Source organism: Manis pentadactyla, chromosome 1, assembly GCF_030020395.1.
Source record: "Manis pentadactyla isolate mManPen7 chromosome 1, mManPen7.hap1, whole genome shotgun sequence".
NCBI lineage: Eukaryota > Metazoa > Chordata > Mammalia > Pholidota > Manidae > Manis > Manis pentadactyla.
The window spans coordinates 10124528-10145328 of NC_080019.1; the positions used below are offsets into that span (position 1 = coordinate 10124528).

The following is a 20801-nucleotide window of genomic DNA, read 5'->3' on the forward strand; positions in this document are numbered from 1 at the left end:
GCGCTGTTTCAAAACCTACAGCAGTTGAACTAGCGTTTAAGCACTGGCCTACCAGTATTTCTCAAAGCGGGGTCTGCAGCCCCCGGCACCAGAACCACCTGGAGACTAGTCACGAGAGAATTCACAGCTGCCAAATCAGAAACTCTCCATGGTGATTCTTGTGGGTGACAAAATCTGAGAACCACTGGGCCATGCATCCCACTGTTACAGTCTACAAAGCATTTTCACTCACAGAAGGGCTATTAGGCATTTGGGGGTAACAGACTTACCCTCATACCTTACAGATGAGAAAAGCAAGGTCTGGAGACATTAAGCAACTTGGGCTACAGGTCAGCTGGCTCTGCGGAGTGACTGACTGACGGCCAAGCACCAGGACTTGTGTTCCTAAATCCAGCTTCTAAAGACTTCTTTTCCTTCCCACAGCAAGCTGTTTCCTGGGCTTGCAGACCCCGAGCAGGCAGAGGTAAATCCTGGGAGCACCCAGTATGTGTTCACAGCCCACTACGACTCTTAACAGTGTGTCTGTCTTCCTGACCGATTACCATTATTGTTGTTTGACTTTCTATACCTATTGACCCATCTCTAACAATAGCTAATAAATACTGAATTTTTATTATGGGCCAGGCACTGTTCCTAGTATTTTATATATATTGACTTGCTCAGTCTTTACAAGAACTCCAAGAACGATCATCTCCATCTTATAGGAGATAAACTGAGGCACAGAGAAATTAAGTAACTTACCTACCCAAAGTGACAGAGGAAGTGACTGAGCTGGGACTTGAACCCAGCCACTTCAGATCCAGAGCCAGTTGTATCTACCATACCACTCCAGCTTTGCCTTACCTACCTCTCTCAGAATGCTGTTCCATTTTCTAACACCTTTATTTTAGCACCAAAATTATAAAAGTTATAAAAATTACTTTGTTATGGAGCCCTTGGTGTTTTCTTTTTTAAGAGAGTATGTCTCATTACTTTTCAGTTAAGTCATTATATACTGCAAAAAAGAGCTGCAACTCTTCATTTGGAATCCAGAATTGAAAACAGGAAGTCTGCACTCTCATCAAGCTCCCCATTTGGCTATAGAATATATCCTTTCATGTTCAAGATTTGCTTATCGCCTCGCTCTGTTAACTACTTCATGGCCATAAGCACAGGACGTTGGTCCCTGAGTTTTTATGCAGAATGGGAAACTGAGTCAGAATGGTGAAAGGAGTGGTCTGAGGATGGGACACATCTGCGTGCAGAGACTGCATGCAACCCTTGGCTTCTCTGGCTGGGCTGGAAGCCTCCGGGCCATGCCTCCCCAGGGCCAGGATACACTGCTTTGGAGAGGACTTGATTTCCTCTCCCGGGGGCGTGGTGCTGGTCATCTTCTCAGCACTGGGGAACTGGGTCAGCAACCTCAGGCTGAAGTCTTCTCGCCTCTCATACTCCTTCCCTCGGTAGATGAAGATTTTGTTCTGCGGGTCAGAGACAGCAAGGGGCATAACTGAATATACAGAGGGAAGACCAGCTGGAGATCCTGGTACTGTGGGAACCCCTGGGCCCCCAGCTGAAGTGCAACCCACCAGCAAATTCTTGGTGAATATCTGCTACGTGCCCCTCAGCAAGCATCCCATCAGACAGGAGCTCGGTATCTGGGGCGCTAAGTCGTAGGCGTGAAGCTACGTCGTGCAGTGCCTCTCACAGAGCAGCTGGTCTGCAACCGTCTAGACTGACCCACAAGGAAGGAAGAACCTTGGGTCCTAATGGGGGCCCATGACGTCACAGACATGCTGTTTATTTGCAACGCTGTTTCAGAGCCAGACATTCAACAGAGGCAGGCAGTGCATTCATTTACATGCAGGGGCAAACTCCTTATCAGACCAGGCTCCAGAACAGTTCGTGGACCAGCACATCGAGTAACACTGCCTTAGAGAACACACAAGTATGAAGAGACCCAACTCAACACATGTGCCAACACACAGATACAGTAATAGTGAGCAGGAATAATTCACAGCGGGCCTGGCCAATCCTGAAAACTCACTGTGGATGGCAATGCAAAATCTCATAGAAAATAACCATGCTAAATACTATTTTCTCTGTTCCAGACCGTAGTTCCTTGTATAATTAATACAACTGGATTTTTTCCCAAAGAAGTTTTTGGGCCTCAGGCATAGGGGTAATTTGTCTCATAGTTATTGTTGCCTGTGCAGTTTCAAATGCAGCCACATTCTGAAGCTTCCTACTCATTTGATGGTCACTCAGATGTGTACTTAGCACTAGCAACCCACACATGATCCATTTTTAACTAAAGCTTAGGTCCACACTCTCCTATACAATGGTCTTTTTTAAATTTTTAAATTTTTAATTTTTTATTAAGGTATCATTGATATACAATCTAATGCTCGGGTTTCACATGAGCAACATTGTGGTTACTACATTCCCCCTATTATCAAGTCTCCACCATATACAATGCTCTTAAAAAGCACATGTCCATTCATATAACAAATATGTACTGAGAAAACAATAGATATGCTAGACATGCTGCTAAGGGCATAATGATGACCCTGCTCTCACAAAACTTTCCTTCTAGGGGAGAGAAACAGCAAACAAATAAATAGTAAATATGATCATTTTAAGTAGCATAGTAACACCAAGGCAATATGCCTTCTAGCCTGAACATAGAAGGCAGTAAAAACTGCTAGATCTCTTGGAATAGATGATAAAACTTTCAGCTGGGAAAGATTTATGTGAGTAATTCATGCCTCATGAAATTCTATCACTCAGACAAAACTGGTGGGCAAGGGATCAGAGTATAAGAAAACACAAATAGTTGATGTGAACAGTAATTGTGAAAGGAATCAGACAAGCAGAAAATCAGCAGGAACCAGCTCAACTGGAAACCGAGGCGAGGGCTTCAAGTAAGACATGGACGTGAGTGTGTCTAGATGCATGGATAAGGTAAGGAGAGGAAAAGAGAAGGGGGAGGGATACCCAGGCACGGTGTGTGAGGAGAAGGGGCAGAGAGTATGGAAAAACTCAGTAGAAAAAATAAGCTTGGATGAGCCAGAATACGAACGGCCTTGAAAGGCAGGCAGAAGTTCTGAAGACCCAGGGACTCACTCGAGGTTCTGGAAGGAGGGGCAGCCTCTTGAGAGCAGTAGTGTAGACAAGCTAACCTGACAGTGGACTGACTGTACGTCCAGCCGTAGGAATCTGGGGTGGGACTGAGTCGGAGAGGACAAGCTACCGGATCTGGTGTTTGACCTTTGGTGTCTGGGGAAGGACACACGGGACAGGGAGTCGACGAGGACTCTGAGATGACTGGCCTTGGAGGAGGGGAGCAGTGCAGCCAGTGGCAGGAGCAGAACAGGAGACCTGGCCGAGGGGTGAGGATAATATACTTGGACGTATTCTGCACTTGGGACGTAGTCCATACAATGAGGACACTTAGGTTTTATCATTTGTAAGGATTTTATATTTTTTTAGTACACTTTGATGACACATACCATCGACAAACTACTTTACAGTTTACAAAGCACCCCCATATGCTATTTAGTTAACTCTCAAAACAGCCCTGTGAGGTGGGCATAATTTCTCTAACTTCCAGGCTGGAAAACAAAGACCTGGTAGTTACATGATTTTGCCCAAATCACAGTCACTCAGCAGATGATTTAGACCCCAATGTTTCCACTTGAAAGTCTAGTCCTCATGTTTCCACATAACCATTGCTGTCCCCCTAGCTCCCACCTGTTATTTCACGTGACACAGTAACCACACAGACAAGTGTGCTGGGCATCATTATCTTATCATGACTTGAGGACCGAGACTGACGGCAAACTGAACACTAGAACCTACCTCAGGCTGTGCCCCGACCCTCTATTCTGTTAGTTTGTTTGCTCTCCCTGGGCCATTTCAGCCACAGCCAGGGCCAGTTTTAACTACATATAAATAACTCACCAACGTTCATCTCCAGCCTAGAATTTTCCTTTGAGTTCCAAAATCAAAAATTTTCCTTTTGATCCAGGTATCAAAATAGTTGACTCCCAACTTTCGGATGTTCGAAATTTACCTCACATGCTGTGTGTCCAAAACCAAACTTCGACAAACCTATGAAGGCTTCTGTCTGGTGCCCCCGACTCTCTGCCCCCCATTCTCTACTTGTCCTCTTGTTCTTGCTTCTCCAGTCATGGCTTTGGAATTTGCTGTTGTGATTGTCTGACACCCTCACTTGTCTCTTGATAGCCGCCTGGTTTATTCCCTCACTCCTTCCAAGGTTTTGCTCGAATCTTTCCTATTCTCTGTATTTAAAGTTGCACCACCACCCTGCTGCCTGCTTCTTTTTCACCTTCTCTGACTCATTTTCTCCATCATATTTACTGAATGTCTACACTGTATGAGGCCATCTAATCTACTAAATATTATACTTTTTTTTAAATATTATTTTATTTTGTCTCTTGAAGCTGTAAGTTCTATACATTCAAGGATTTTGATTTGTTTTGGGCCTGACCCCCATATTTCTACTACAGCAAGGCACAGAGCAAGAATTCAGTAAATATTTATCTGGTGTGTGGATGAAGTCTCTCCTCCATGACTCTGTCCTTTCCAGCCTTGCTATCTTAGTGGATGGCTCCTCTGCCCCTCCACTTAGGCAGCCCACAAACCTATGAATCACTCCTGACACCTCTCTTCCTCAACCATCAAATACTAGGTAAGAGAATGGATGAAATAGGAGAAAAGGGGAAAAAATTAGAAACTTTTAATGTCATGATCTAGGTGATGGTTACATGAGTGTATATACATGTTAAAAATTCATTTGTGCATGTCAAAAAAAACTAAGATTTGTGCACTTTATTGTATGTATCTTGATTAAAAAAAAAAGAACAGTTTCATCATCAACCACCAAAAATTTCCCCATACCTCTGAAGCTCAGTCCTCCCCCGCAAGCACCAGACAACCACTGATCTGTTTTCCATCCCTCTTGTAAGTTGTTGGCTTGTCCAGAATGTCACATAAATAAAATCATGAGTATGGAGACTTTAAGGTGTAAAGTCTCTTCTTTTACTTAGTACAATGCACCTACGATTCACCCACATGGTTGCATGGATCAAGAATTTATTCGTTTTTATTAGTGGGTAGTATTCATTGTATGGCTATACCACAATTTGTTTATCCCTTCACCAGTTGAGGGACATGTGGGTTGTATCCACTGTTTGGTGATTATGAATAATGGTGCTATAAACAATCATGCAAAATTTTTATGTGAACATAGGTTTTTATTTCACTTGAGTAAATACTCCCTGGTTAACTAACTCTTACAATATAGAATTTAAAAACTTGCCAGTTTCAATTTTACATTTGTTTGTGTGATTATTTAATCAACATTTCACCCATTGCATTGAAAAATCCATGAGCGTTAAGGACTGTATTTTATTATAATCAGCACTGTGTATCTAATCCCTAGCATGTGCCTAGCACACAGTAGGCACTCAATAAATAGTTATTGAATGAATGAATGAGTGAATGACCTCATTAGGCACAATTAAGAATGTAAAGTACTTTCCTTTCCCAATCTTTTTTTTTTTTAAGGAAAAGAAGATAGAGAATACATATTTAAACAAAGCTCAGCACTAAAAGAGGCTTCTCTTTTTGTGGGACAAAAATTAGAGGTTTTTTTGGTCTGCTTTTTAAGATTGTAAAATCAGTACCATGTTAGAGAAAATGTTGACAAGGAGGAAGAACCTGGTCCTTATCACTCCCACAAATCTGTTTTTAGTTTTGTGAAACTTCTGCATTCTTGTCCTTGGGATATATGCTTTCAAACTAGCTCTGGTTGGAAATAAAACAAACAACCACATACGTCACTCCACACTTCTCCCCGCGTGACCTGCAGCAGCAGACCAGTGGAGGGGAAGGTTCTGTTTTTCCCTTTTTCATTCCACCTGGGAAAAGTCATTTTACAAAAGAGCTGCCAGAATACCGGAGGTGGCCGGGCGTGGGGTGAAGACGGGGCCCTCAGGATGGGGTTGCCTCCCCGACCTCCCACAGTGAGAACACGGGTCTCAGCTGCTAACCCACCAGGCCCATCTGGAAAAGAGATGAAATGCCTTCCGTCTCAGACCAAGGCTTAATGGCTTGGGAGACCACCCTCGGGTTTCTTACCCGTAGGAAAGAAGGAAAGCCTTGTCCGTAGTACCCAACAGCAAAGTATTCAGGCTGAGGCCTCATCGCCTTAATGATGTTCTCATAAAATGAGGCTCTTTTTTTCTGGAAAACAAAACAAGACATTCCATGCGGAGGTTACAAGGGCATCGCTGGGGAAAGAAAAAAAGATCAGATTATTTGCTTTATTGTTTCCCATGTAACACAGAGAAATGAAAGGTATTCGGAAAATATCTTGTGGGCCAAAGACCTTTCCTTTTCTTGGGTCACAGGTTTGGGGCCTGGGTCCACGAGTGGGCCTTGGAGGGTCTGGGAATCCCTGAAGTTGTAAGCAGAAAAACGCACGTGTGCACATTCTCCTGTGGACACAGGCGGTGCTCGGCTGTGAGTAGTTCTTGAAGGGGTTTCAGGACCCCTAAAAGGTCAAGAGCACCTTCTGAGATTCACGGAGGGTGGCCGCACTTAAACAGAGACAAATGGGAGACGATAAAGACCTTCCCAGTTTGTACAGGTGGTTTGGATGAACACCCTCGGTGTGGCTGCAAGTGCCCAGAAGGTGGTGGTGACGTTCTGCTTTTCACTGTCTGGTACCCACCCCCATCTGCAATCCTTCCTGTGGGGAGAGGTTTCCTGACCAGGGTGAGAGAGGTCAGCCTTAGGGAGAGCAAAACAGGCAGCCAGACCCAGGGGGCTTTCGGAGCTACCCCTAGGCCCCTCCCACAATGGCCAGCAGGACTGTATTATTACTGTGTCTAGGTGAGATAGAAATATCACACTCTTTTTTCAGAAAGGTAACATGTTAAGTTTCTTACATCTCAGCTCAAATTAGTTTATGAAATCCTAAGTGTTTTTAGTGTGATAGCAGGAGCTGGTCCTTAGATATGGCAAATTCTTTTCCAAGTAATTTTGACAACCAGCTCCTCAAATGAATTACCGTTACATGGCAAGTGTGACCAGGCCTTTTGCAACTCTTCTACTAAACATTATCAAGGTAATACTGCACTGATCTGCCACTGGGCACTTAGAAGGCCGTTTTTGTTTTGCTTTATTGTTTTTAAACAGCTGACCTGTGCCAAAAACCCGGCATCAATACACAGGTTCAGGGGACTACAGCGGTAGGACCCTCCAGTGACACTGGAGAGACGGAGGAGGCAAAATGTGGATCAGATCTGGCAGAGGCCCTTTACAGCTCAGCAAAGCATGCACAATGGCATGAAATGAAGCCAGGCTCAAAGACTGGCCTCTCATTCATTCAGGAAGGCCCTGAGGGTAGACCAGGAACAAGTATGTTGATGAGCAGAGGATGTCAGAAAACACCAGAAATATGGAAGGCATTCACAGAAGGCAGAGTAACTGAGAGAGAGTAAAGGGGAGCCGGGCCAGGGGGATGGAGGATCCAGAGAAAGAAAGGCTTGGGGAAGGAACAGAGGACTGTAGACAGGGACCCTGAGCCCTCTACAAGGATGATCTGGAGAAATCATTGTAACAGCTTTTGAACCTCCCTTTTTTTCATTTTTTTTTTTCAAGCTAGATGTACTTTTCCACTGTAACAGTTTCATGAATGCGACCTGTAGCACCCTGACTGGAGGCTTGACATGGTCTGACCCACACTCACCAGGAGACCGCCGAGGCCCTCGTAGTCAAATACTTTGCTCTCATAAGTCTCAGCCAACTCTTTGCTCAGTTTGATTGCCTTCTCCCACATCTGCAAAACAGAAAAGCGGGGTTACAAGTGGCAAACTAAACAGTCGCAACAGAAAAGCAGGGTACAAGTGGCAAACAAAACAATCACAACAGAAAAGCAGGGTACAAGTGGCAAACAAAACAGTCGCCGATCCAGCTGCAAGAAGCATTTGAAAGTTACTGGCAATGCCTAAGGAGTCAGGTGGGGTGAGTGTCTGTGGACAGTCCCAACGTGTCTCAGCTCTTGCATGAACTCAGTTTTTCTTCATGGTAAAGCTACTGTATCTTGGCTGCTCTGCCAGGGGCATCTTCTGTAATTCTATTTGCAGGAACACGGAGCACAATGCGTGTCTCCAAGCAAAGCAATACTGAATTTAAAAGACAAAGCACTAAAGACCATCGCAAGTGTGGGGAACCAGTTCTGAAGTCTAGGTCTGGACAGCACAAAAGGGAAGTTGGTGCGGGCTCTAGTTCTGGTTCTGAGGGTCGGGGGGGTGCTGTGTGCCTGTGTGGGTGTGTTTTGAGTTAGCTTGTTTGGGGTTTAGGGGGAATGGAAGAAAGGCTAAGGGTACTGTTATGTGGAAATCAAGAAACTGTTTTTTTCAATTTAGGGCCCTGACTTCAGTTTTTAGCCAAACTATCTACTTAGTCAAAAAAAGTTCTAGGAAAATACCCTAGAGCACGTACGACCATGTCAGGTACAGCCTAATGCACATATCTCGTATCTGAGATCGGCATCCAGATGGAGCCCTCTTTCATTCTGGTATTTCGTAAAACATATCTTAGGTGCAAATTTCTTACTGCATTCTTGTTAAGCTTTTTTCTGCTGCTGCAGTTTGCACACAGTTGTAAAGCAGTTTAAAATTAAGTCTTTTAATATCATTGTTGCCAAAGGGTCCCCCTCTGAAATTTCACTAAAAAGGCTCTGAAACATGCCCAGTGGAAACCATTACAGATCAACCGGGCCTGGGGCAGGAGGCCAGCAGCATCCATGGGTGGAGTCCTGGACTCATTTCACCAAATGCTAAGTTACGTTAGAGAGAGAGAGATGGCCTAGCACAGTGCTTCTCAGTCTGGTCCCCGGTCTCTGGGAGTCCCCAAGGCCCTTTCAGGGGAGTCCATGAGATCAAAACTATCTTCCTAATACTATTAATATTATTTGCATTTTTAAAATGCTCATTTTCTCATGAGTATACCGTGGAGATTCCCAGAGGCTACAGGAGGTGTGACGTCGCAACAGACCGAATGTAGAAGCAGGCAGGAGAATCCGGCTGTCTTATATTGCACCAGATGTTAGATATTTGCGAAAATGACGAACAATGCCACTTATCTCACTATTTTTTTGAAAACATAGTGATTTTCATAAATAAAGATTGATTTACATTAACAGGTAATGTTTTTTACTGTTGTTAAGAAGTAAAAAAGTAAAAATTTTTCTTTCTAAGAGGTAAGTATTCATAGGTAAAATCCATGTAGACAAATGCTCCTTGGGGCCCTCTGCAATTTTTAAGACAGTAAAGTGGTATAGAAACCAAAACATTTGAGCAAATAAACTTCTGCTCTGGGCTTCCAGAGATAGCTCTGGGCTACTGGGAGTGGGAAATTAGAAAAAAAGTCTGGATCTCACCCCAAACAGTAACTAGAACTAAAGAGGTGGTAGCTATTTTCTCACAATGATAATTTGGCTTGTTTATTTATTTAACCGACAGGTTCCACTGATGAAATGGGGATGGTGGCTGGAAGTGGCCGTCTGCGGGTACTATCCAGGCTTCTTAAATGAGTCAAATCTAGGATCCATTTTGTTTGCTTTTCCCTTTCTCCCCTATTCCTTCTGTATTTTTTTTTCCATTTTAAATTTAAAAGCCTTTCAGCTGGACATGCTTCCTCCAGTTGACCACAAACTCCACGATCTCCTGGCCCAGTTCCTATGTTCATTTGCCCTCTCACCCCTGGAGGCATGTGAGTTGCCTCTTACCTACAGCCTATGGTATCAGGCAGGTAATGACCTGGGTATGGGATGTGCAGCAGGTGTTTGCCAAGAATCTCTAGAAAAAGCACTGAAAATGACTAGCTCCTGGCCCTCAGCAATATTTAAAAGGTAAAATGATGGTGATGGGAAGTGGGGCTGTGGGCTGCCCATTGTATTCTCTACTGGGTTAAGTGTCCGCAAGATAACTGATCTTTAATGCCTTTCTTAGCTTATCTATACATTTTCTCTCCCATTAAAAATACCAGAATTCAAAGATACACATGGGAATAATAAGGAATAAGTCAGGAGTCATTGTTGTATAATAAAGAATTTATCCGATCTTTGTCCTGAGTTCCTAGGAGGGAGCTTCCAAACCCTTGGAGTTGCCCCAGTGATAGGAAAGACTGTTAATCATAGTGGACCCCTCAGACCAGGCCTAAGCTCATGTGCGTCCCCAGATAGCCTCAGAGTGGGAGCTGGCTTTGCCAGAACCATCACCGGTGTGATTAGAGGGCTGGGGCTTTGAGCTACTAGATATCAGCCAGGCCTCCAGGGAGCAGGAGTGGAGCCTGGAGGCTGAGCTCACACACGTGGTCCACGATTCAATCAGTCAAGCCTACATAATGAAACCCCAATAACAACTCTGCCCACCTAGGCTCAGGTGAGCTTCCTGGCTGGTGAACACGTCAATTTGCTGGGAGGGTGATGTGCCCTGAGTCCACAGGAAGAGGACACGGAAGCCTTGCATGTGGGACCCTCCCAGACCTTGCCCTCTGCATTTCTTCACTTGGCTCGTCCTGACTTGTATCCTTTAAGATAAAACTACAGTCTTAAGTACAGCATTTTACCAAGTTTTGTAAATTGTTCTGGCATACTGTCAACACTAGGGGGGGGTCATAGGATCCTGCACCCAAATTACAGTCCTTGGTCAGAAATGTGGGTGGCCTGGGGACCCCTGACCTTGCCACTGGCATCTGAAGTGAGGGCAGTCTTATTGGGCACTGTGTCCTGAACCCCGGGTAAGTCTGTGCTCACTCTGCAGGGCTGCACCTCAGGACTGCAGCCCCTTCCCTCTTCCTCCTAATCCCAAACCCAACAATCCAACACTCACTTTGCCTTTGTCAAAATATGATATGATTTCTTGGTACAGCTTCTCTTTAAGCTCTTGCTGGGTATAAACATAGTAGCTGTCCCTCTGAAGCAAATGGGGTACACAGGGCTTGTCAGACCACTGAAAAATAAACAAAGGCAACAAAAGAGGTGAATGTAACATACCAAGTCATTAAATGAATGAACTAAAGGAGATTCATGTAACAAATACTCAGCCCAAAAAAAAAAAATCCTGGAAATAATTGTATATATCTTTGACTCATCTATATTATAGTTTGGATTATGTATTAAACACAAAAGTTGCATAAACACATGCCTACACATGCCAGCCTCAAAACAAGTGTCAGGCTGAGTGGACAAACACGAGAGGCATTCCCACAGAAGTCAGGAAGAAAGGGAGGTTGCTCACCAGCACGATGGCTGTGGTACTGACAGTGTGATTCACACAATCAGGTAAAAGAAAGAAATTAGGAGCACAAAAATGTAAAGGGGAGGGTGTAACACTACCACTTGGTGCAATTACTGTGTTCTTTTACCATTTTACTATTCTTTCACCTCACAAAGTGTACCACCTGAAAGCTACAAACTACCACAATGAGGGGAGCAAGTTAAGTTGTGGGATAAAAACTAGCATGTTTCAGAAATCATGTAGAGAGAGACTTCATATCAATACATACAGCCACATGGAAGATAACAGGAGAAAAGTCCCCCAAAAAGAATATATCCGAAATGATAAGATATCTGGGCACAGCAATGTGAATGTACTTAATGCCACTCACAGTACACTTAAAAATGATGAAGACGCTAAATTTTACACTATGTGTACTTTGCCATAATTAAGTTAAAAAGAAAAGATATCCAGGAATCATCCTAACAAGGAATACGTAAGACTTCTATACAAAAAATTTTAACATGCCATTGAAGGGCACAGAAGCTGACTTGAATAACTGGAAAGCCATACCATGTTTTGGATAAGAAAATGCTATTTCATAAACATGGAAATTCTCCCTAAATTTTTAAATTTCATGATTCCAAAGCCCATATGGAAAAATAAACAGGAAGGAATAGGGTGGAAAACTCACTAGAGCAATGAAGAATATTATCAGGTAATAAAACATAGTATGAAGTACTCATGATTAAAACAGCAAGGCACTGGCACATGACAGTGGCCTGGAGACACAGGACCTATGCAAAAGTACATAAAACCTAGACACAGACTCCCCCAGATAGGGGCTTGGCACCTGATAAAGATGGGATCTCATGCCAATGAGGAAATATGGACTACACTTAATAAATGGCACCCCTATTTAAAAAGTTGCACCCGTACCTCATACTTAACCCGAGCCAGGATAGAGAGTTTCATTTTCTAAGCAGAAGAAATGAAAAGGCCTTCAGTTACTGACACCAGGATTTCTTTCTGATCATCCCACAGTCAACAAGCCCTCCCCAGTAATCCACTCACAATAAGCTTTTTAGTGCCCTGATCTTGAATATGAATTGTGGACGGCTGCCTTGGGAATGTGGCGAGGGAGAGGACCCCTACTCCTGCGCTTACCTACAAACATAAGAACAATGTACATGGTTTATTTTAGAATAAAATAAAAATTAAGTTAAACTAATAAGAAAGGGCAAGAACAGAGGCAGGAAGGTGTAACAGGAGGCTCTTGTAGTGTTCGAAGGGAGAGACTATGGTAGCTTGGACCAGGAGGCCAGCAAAGGGGAGCAAGAAAGAAGGGTAGAGAAAAAAAAAAAGAAAGAATGCTGAAGAGCTCTCTGCACCTCCCAGTTCACTGCAGCATTATTCACAATAGCCAAGACATGGGACAACCTAAGTGCCTGTCAGCCAACACATGGAGAAAGGAGCTGTGGTATATATAGTGCAATGGAATATTCTTCGGCCATGAGAAAGAAGGAAATCCCGTCATTTATGATAAGAGGGCATCATGCTAAGTGATACGAGCCAGAGAAAGACAAGTAGGATATTGATATCACTTACGTGTGGAACCTAACTCATAAAAACAATGACAGTGGAATGGTGGTTACCAAGGGCTGGGGCTGGGGGAACTGGGCAGATGTTGTTTAAGGGCATAAACCTGTAGCCAGTAGATAAGCCCTTGAGATCTAAATGCACAGCATAGTGATTGTGGACAACAATACTGAATTATACGCTTCAAGGATCTTAAGAGACAAGATCTTAATTGCCCCCACCACAAAAAAGAGATGATAATTATGTGGCATGATAGAAATGTCAGCTAATGTTACAGTGGTAATTGTATTGCAATATATACATGTATCAAATCAACACATGTGCATCTTAAATATACAATGTTGTACGCCAGTTATATCTCAATTAAGAAAAAAAGAAAAGTGGATAGGTTAGAGGCAAGTTTTGCACAGAAGGTCCAGGACTCTTGTTCATGGAGAATGGGGGAGGGGTGAACAAAAGGTACCTGCCTGGGCACCTGGGTAGACGGTGGTGCCCTTTAGGGAAATGGGGAGAAAGGAGAGGCGGGAATGGATCAAGAGGACAGCGGTGGGAAATGAGAGCTTCTGCTATCCTCATGTTCAGTGTTGAGCTGTCTACTAGTCACTCCAAGACTGATGTTGAAAGAACACTTTCTACGTGAATCTAAAGTTAAAGGAGTGGCCAGAGCTAGAAACAATTATTTGGGACCCACGATGTTAGGTGTATCGGTATCCATGGCACACTGTGATTTTACTTAGTGCAACAGTGTAAATAGCAAAGTACTTCTATGGTGCTAGATTCATTCACTACTCATTTTGCTGCAGTTTTACAGATGCTTTTTACATATATTAACTGATGTGTGTTTTGTTTCTACAATTTGTGTCCGTTGCTAGGGGCCTGTAAGTTGCACTCTGCTTCCTAAAGATTTTTAAATAAACGATAACTGACATTTTCTGAACCTTGACCTGAAAACTAGCTGCGCCTATTTAGAAGGCATAAAATTATTCTTGGATAATGGGTCCCCCTTGAATAAGGATCGTTCCCATCAAGACCATGAAGCGTGCAGGATTTGGTCCCAACGGGCCAGACGGCTGACACATGGCGCTCTGTGCCCCACCCTGAGCACTGACCTGCAGAAGCTCAGCATGTAACAGCAGCGTGCAGGCAGCTTCCGTGTAGTTCTCACAGTCCCGGTGCAGATCCCGCAGCTTGTACAGGTACCTGGTGAGAGGTGGGGCGAGGAGGCACGTGCCGCTCAGCAGTGGCTCTAGCACTAAGCTCTTTCCACGACCAGGCCACCGCCTGCTCCCCCATCTTCCCTGCCCTTCCTCCTTCTCTTAGGCATAGGGATCCGTTCCCTCTTACTTCCTATCCCTTTAGCTCTTTATGCTGCTCCCTACCCGTGTGTCTATCCTATTCTGGCAGCCCTACTTTGCACTGTGAGTTTAAGGTAGGGGTGCTTAATTATTTTTTAATGTCATGGGCCTCTTTGGGAAGCTAGTAAGAACTATGGAATCTCTCTCCAAGAAAATGCATACAGTTTACATCCGAGTTTTCATGGACCCCAGGCTAACAGTCCTTGACACAAGGTGAATTTTCGTGCCTCCCCTGAGCATCCCTTCCAGAGCTTCCGTCCTTCCCTGGAATTGGGCCCTAACCCGAGCCACCCTAGGAACCCCCTGACTGTGCCTATCTATGTACCTGTTTCAAGAGTTTTCCCTTTCAGAGGGAAGGGGACATAGCCCGTACTTTCTGGTGTCTCTCAAAGCAGCAGGCATGGTGTTGGGGCTCAGCCTTTATTTATCAAAGAAATAAACAATAAAGCCACTGCATAAATAGCAAGAGCAGAAACTTCCCTCAGCTTACCTTATGTATATGTCCTCTCTCTTCTTTTCTTTATAAAAATTCTACAATAAAAAGGGTTACAAAATACCAATGTAAATCGAAGGTTATTGACGAGCTTGCCATGAAAGTGGCCAGAGCCACTACTTTGCTTTTCAATACTGTCACTTTTCCAAAGAGCTCATTCTTTTTCTTTAACAAATAGCCTCAACAAAGAAAGTGATACATTGCAAAGAATGTTAAGTTGAAGGATTTTTTTAGGACTGTGCTTGTGACAGACGTGAGGGAAGCCTTCCAAGTGAACAGCTAACTGGCTCTTCTCAAGTCACCTGACACTGTCTTCTCAGGGGGTCAGGAGTGATAGGTGTTTGATTTACACTGAGCAGAGGAATGCATGGCAGCCTAAACCTCGGAGGCCTGTGGTCCCAGTTATAAACGTCTAGGGAAAGTCAGGACCAGAGTTCCACCACCATGAGGATTTCATGGACTAAATGCCTCTGTGTCTACGACACCTTCTCAGAGTGGAGCTGCGGGTTGCAGGGGAGGCCTGGCCATGCCCTCTTGCCATCCCAGGGGCTTGGCACATACCAGTACATTAACGGTACAGCTCATGCGGTTTTCCTTGCTCTCATCATGCATGATGGTCCTGTAGTCCAAAAGATTCTCCAAAAGGCTGCTGACCAGGAGGGCAAACACTTCTCCAGAGCTGGCCAGGTATTTATGTTTCCGGCAATGTTCTAGGAGCCTGGAGGGTAGGTGTAGAGACAATGCCCATGTCCCATACTGTCATTCCAGCACCATTTATGAGCACTGTCCACGGTCCTGGCAGCAGGTGGCGCTACACTAAGAGACGCACACCCTCCAGGTAACACCCCACCCCACCCCGGGGGGGCCCTCACTGAGGCTGCCCTGTGACTCACATTCTGCCTCTTCTTTAGGGCTGTGGCTCAGGGCCCCCATCACCTAGAACGCCAGCCCACACTGCCCTCCAAACTTTTATTTGTATGTTTTTTGTTTTTGTCAGTACCAAAAACAAGAACCTTTCCCCGCTATCTGATCACTCTACTCAAGCTGAAAGAGGCCACCATTTCTATGTCTTGACTGCCCCTAATGCCTAGCACCTCAGGGCATCCCGTGGGCATCTGGAAAGCCCTGGATGGATGTCCAGCCTAGAGGAACCTAGGAATGTAGACATGTGACTCATTCCGACAGAAGAGTTATTTATAAACAAAAAAAAGATGCAGAGTTGCAAATAAGTAGACAAAGACTTTTGGTTTAAATCTTCTCCTTTTGGACCCAAACAGAGCAAAGTTTTTTAGATTGAACAACTGAAAGGGTCCTCAGAGGATAAGAGAGAAAAAGAGAAAGAAATGGGTCCAAAGCCGAATCTTAGTACAGACTCTAGGATTATTCCCAGGCACCGGGGCCTTGTGCAGTCAGACTTTTTTGTTAGTGATCCAGGGCAAAAAAACTGAAGAAAACAAAATAATATCTTTATGTGAAAAATCAGCTGTAGGATTTTTTTTTAATGAGTGGTTTATCATTTGTAAATAGTGTGTGTGCCCATGCGTGTGTAATTTCTCCATTCAATTCCTGCATGAGATCAGAACTGCAAAAGGGATCAACTGGGACGCTTGAAGCTCAAACAGGCGGACCTAACTGAAACAGGATTAAAAAAAAAAAAATCAACAGTCTTATCACCCATTGGTTCTTTAAAATACAGCTGAGTCATCCATTCAGTTCCTTTTCTGAACACCCAGTATGCTTGCTTATTAAAAAAAACAAAATCTGTAGAAAAAGAAAAAAGCTGGGGAGTCCCTGTACCCCAGCAACCACTCCCATGTAGCAGGTGAACGACAAAACAACCTGGGCACATAACCCAACCAACACTCCAACATCCAAGGGTTCTGTATTTTAGACCCAACCTTTCTGTATTTTAATTCCGTATGTGCATAGGAGAATTAAGAGGGCAAGATGGGGATGGGTGAGGGTCTGTGGGGGGCGTGGGGGGGGAGTAGTGCCCGTAGAGAGGAACAGAAAACGGCGGAGGGGTGTGGGATGGAGGAGGGCAGTGAAAAGACAGGCCGGAGGGAGATACAGATGACATTATCTTAGGGGGCCTTTACAGGGCATAAGGTATTTTTAAATGTAAAGTGGACCTTTAAGTGTTTTTTCCCTTCTGCTTTAAACTGTTGCTTTGAAGCCAATACTTAGAGGTGCGGGCACTTTTGTTGAAGTTCAGCAATTTAAACACCGGGCAAAACGCCACTGCTCTGCACATGGCCCCCTCTCCTCCATGTGCTCTGCTCTTGAGGGCCGGGCTGGTCAGTTAAACACAGACATTTGACTCCCATCAGGTAAACAAATGTCAGCAGCGGACAGTGTAAACCTGTTAAGTCCACTGAGGACCATTTGTGGTGGGCACCCCGTGATTCTGGGGCTGCTCAGTTGGAAGTACAGCAGAAGGCTGCTTTTCTCCATCACCACATATGCAGTCAGCTTGAGGTTTCGTTTCTGAAATACTCACAGTTTTTCCAGAAGGACCTTGTACTGTTCATCTCCTCTGCCCCCTTCTACCTCCTGGTCCAGCTTTGTGATCAATTCGTTCTCAAACTGAAAGCAGAGTGAGAATTTCAGAGAATGCCGTGTCCTTGGAAGACGCCGTGAAGGACACCCAGCCGACCTTCCTAGACTTGGCCAACCCCTTTGTGGGACTGCGAACTGTTTCCGACACGCATAGGGGAAGATCGCACTCCACGTCACTCATGGATCACGCACAAGGACCCTCTCAAAGCTTTCTAAACCAGTTGTGTGATTTAGTTACTTTATCCTTTGGCTTTAAATGTGCAGAAAATAGTTGACCAACACATTATTTTCCTGTTTTGACTATGCATATGAAAACAGCTTGATAATCTATTTTCTATTTTATTTTTGTATCTTATCTAAGCCTTGGCAGTGGGATGTGCTTTTGCAGAGCTTCATAGCTGCAAAATCTTCCTTCCGATACCTATATACTTTATAGATAAGGAGAACGAGGCAGAGAAAAGACTTATCATGCACACTGGCCTCAAAACTAGAGACCCCTGCATCATTCCCCGAAGCCACTGCATTATTCTTTCCGCGGTATTACAGCAGGTGGGATCAAAATGCAGGACGTCAGATCTTAACTACCCAGAGATAACCAAAGCTGCTTTAGGAGACATGTAGCAAAAAGGTCACTTACTAGGCCCTGGGTGGGAATATCTGAGTCTATTTCCAATCGCTTTACAAAAATTTAAAGTAAGAAAGTTTTTAGCTGAGTTTTGATTTGTATAGCTCAGGTGTATTGCTTCTCTCTACAGAAAGAAAATAAGTAAGAGCTGATTCTATGTGCATTACTGAGATTACAGGTCTACCACTTCTTACCATATGGAAATTGCCATTTCCACTGAAATTGAACTCACACTGCATCATATCAAAGAAAATGGGGATGGTGGCTTTCCGGAGTTCTACTTCGGGGGTCAGTGTGACCTCCAGAATGGGGCCCACCATGGATGGGATGAATTTGATTTTGTGGGGACCTGAAATGAAAGTGAGTGAGGATATTACAAAATAATTTCCCTGGAAGCAAAGTGTCACAGTCTTCCTCCATATGGCCATTAGAAAAGAAAACATTTAGGTGGCTAAATCAATTCAATACAGAAATGAGTGACTATGACTGTATTCTGGTAACATGTGGGTGTCAAAAGAGACCCACAGTTAGCTTCCACTTCCAGACACACAGACAAATTAATCTCAGGGTGATTGGAATGAAAGAAAGCAAGTCATCGTGTAATGCTTGCCACATGGTGGTTCTGCATGGGGCCCGTTCACGATCATACACTCACCCAGGTTATACCACATGTCCCGGATTCGGAAGCCGAGTTCCTTTCTCATGTCCCCATATCTAGGAAGAAGATTGTAAACCAAGAGAAAGATTTGCAGTGGAAATGAGCACATATAATAATAAAATGGTGAAGGGAACAAAAAGAGCCTGTGTTCTTCTAGGTCATATTAGGGCAGGAATGGAGCTCATCACTTTGAGAGATGTGCTTGATCCCTAAATGAGCCCCCAAAATGAGCTAAGCCACACAGAGAGGGAACTTTTAACAGCAGGACAAGGGCCAAAGGCAGATACCAAAAAAATCACTGAGATGGGGAGATCGGCCATCTTCCTGAAGGGAGAAGAGAGAGGAATGCTCTGGCTACTGCTCTGCACAGACATAAAACAGCATAACAAACACTAATGAAAAGGGAGAGATTTGAGGGGTTACGTCCATAGTAATGTGACTGATGTCTGACAAACATGCTTTCTGTGTTTACATCTGAGTAAGACATTTTCCACACCAGGATGTTCTTCAAAATACTGACATTGGAAAGCTCTACACAGATCTGCTCAGTGGGGGTGACACTGTTCCCTGGGGGCAAAAAGCTTACTGTTTTTACATATAATGTACAGATCTAGTACACAAACAGGTTAGGTATGCAGTATATTTGTGCGATTAATATTTCATGGGGGGATTATGATTAGAAAAATAACTACAAAGGTTCCTTATGGAAGTCAATAATGAAAAAAGGTAAAGAAACATTGATTTCGACCGGGATTCTTGGATGGAGGTGCATCCATCACCTGGCAATCTCTTAAAGAACATGTATGGCTGGGCAACCCACACCACATGCCATTTCAGAGTGGGGCTTGGAAGAACGGAAATAGAGCGGGTCAGGAGTAGATATTGCAAGGCTCCCAGGGAACTCTACTATGCCCCTGTGACCCATCCTACAACCGCGGTTCTACAGTTTCTACTCAAGCTGCCGTTGCACCAAACATATTTTTCCACATTTCTCCTTTGCAAGTGGCTTCAAAAGCCAACATAAATACCATACTTAAGAATTTATCTTTCAAGTCCGTTTTTTAAAAATACCTAATGTAATTCTATTAATAATATTAAATAAGCATATGCAGTCAATAGACACATAATAGACATAATAGCCATGTGATGGGCAATAAATGGCAAGTACTTCATTGTTTAATAATTCTATTGCTGATACTTCTACTAAAAGTAAGAGAAATCTTGAAAAGAATTCTTACGCATTTGTATAACCTTAATATATTTTTTGAATTTCCTAAGGCTCATCTGCTCATATGCACATGTATATATACATGATTATATACTTTCCTTTGCCCAAATCAGAATCATTAATCCTCATTAGCCTTTATTTATTTATCCTTTATTTATCAGGATAAATATGTCAACTAACTTCACTAATGGTTGTTTAACCAAAATCGAATCCATCCTTGAAAGAAATTATGCCATCTAAGATACTCTAAAAAATGAGATTAAGGTATCTATCTAAACAATCAAATTTCTCCTGATAACCATCCCACAGGGAAACCTACAAAACAGGTTTTACCTTTATCTTTGAAAGCACAGACACTAAATCTCAGTCTCTTAGTCACAGTCTCTGTTCTAGGGAAGAACCAGAGGTAGAGGGACACTAAATAATTTGCCTAGAATCCAAGACATTCCAGCAAGGGAACAGAAATAAAATCCCACAGCTTCTCAATGATCAGTTTCTCAGGTTCTTTTTAACTACACAGGCTTTGAGTTTCCATGAGCTCCGTGAACTCCGAAACAGGCCTGAGATGAAAGCAGTGAAAGGCTCCCTCCATCGCTCATCGCTCTCGCACGTGACTCCACTCTGAATCCGAGCCAGGAATCTGGAGGATATTTTTAGGTGACCTGTTAGTCTTGGCTTCTCCATGGATGTGACTGGGAGGTAGCCCAGCGGTGCCACAGGAGGGCTGCTCTGTGAAGCATGCCCTGGAAGGACGCCCTGTGCTGGACTAGCTGCCAGCAGACGGGCAGCTGACCCGGGAGAGGGGAGAGTGCTGGCTGGCCTCCGGGCCTCCCATGCGCGGATTTTGTAAGAGTGTAGTGGTTGGTGGGAAAATGAACGGCGCCTGGAGAAAAGAATGTAGATCTGGGGAAATCTCAGGTCTACTAAATGATTATCTTCAGACTGATCTCACTAACAACATCAGTGGCTACTGAACTGTAATTTCTGCGA

General features: G+C 43.9%; 1 protein-coding gene across 3 annotated transcripts in view; it reads right to left on the reverse strand.

The window, feature by feature from the left end:
* The window catches only part of DOCK5 (dedicator of cytokinesis 5), a 194029-nt gene that overhangs the window by 25984 nt on the left and 147244 nt on the right, over positions 1–20801 (reverse strand). For all 3 annotated transcript variants that reach the window (XM_036888920.2, XM_036888921.2, XM_057486566.1), the window contains 10 exons: positions 18581–18639; positions 18120–18274; positions 17242–17327; positions 15303–15459; positions 14739–14779; positions 14003–14093; positions 10908–11027; positions 7760–7849; positions 6145–6249; positions 1319–1460 (listed from right to left, as the gene is read on the reverse strand). In XM_036888920.2, coding sequence (XP_036744815.2) covers positions 1319–1460; positions 6145–6249; positions 7760–7849; positions 10908–11027; positions 14003–14093; positions 14739–14779; positions 15303–15459; positions 17242–17327; positions 18120–18274; positions 18581–18639 — 1046 coding nt within the window. The remainder of the gene's footprint in view (positions 1–1318; positions 1461–6144; positions 6250–7759; positions 7850–10907; positions 11028–14002; positions 14094–14738; positions 14780–15302; positions 15460–17241; positions 17328–18119; positions 18275–18580; positions 18640–20801) is intronic.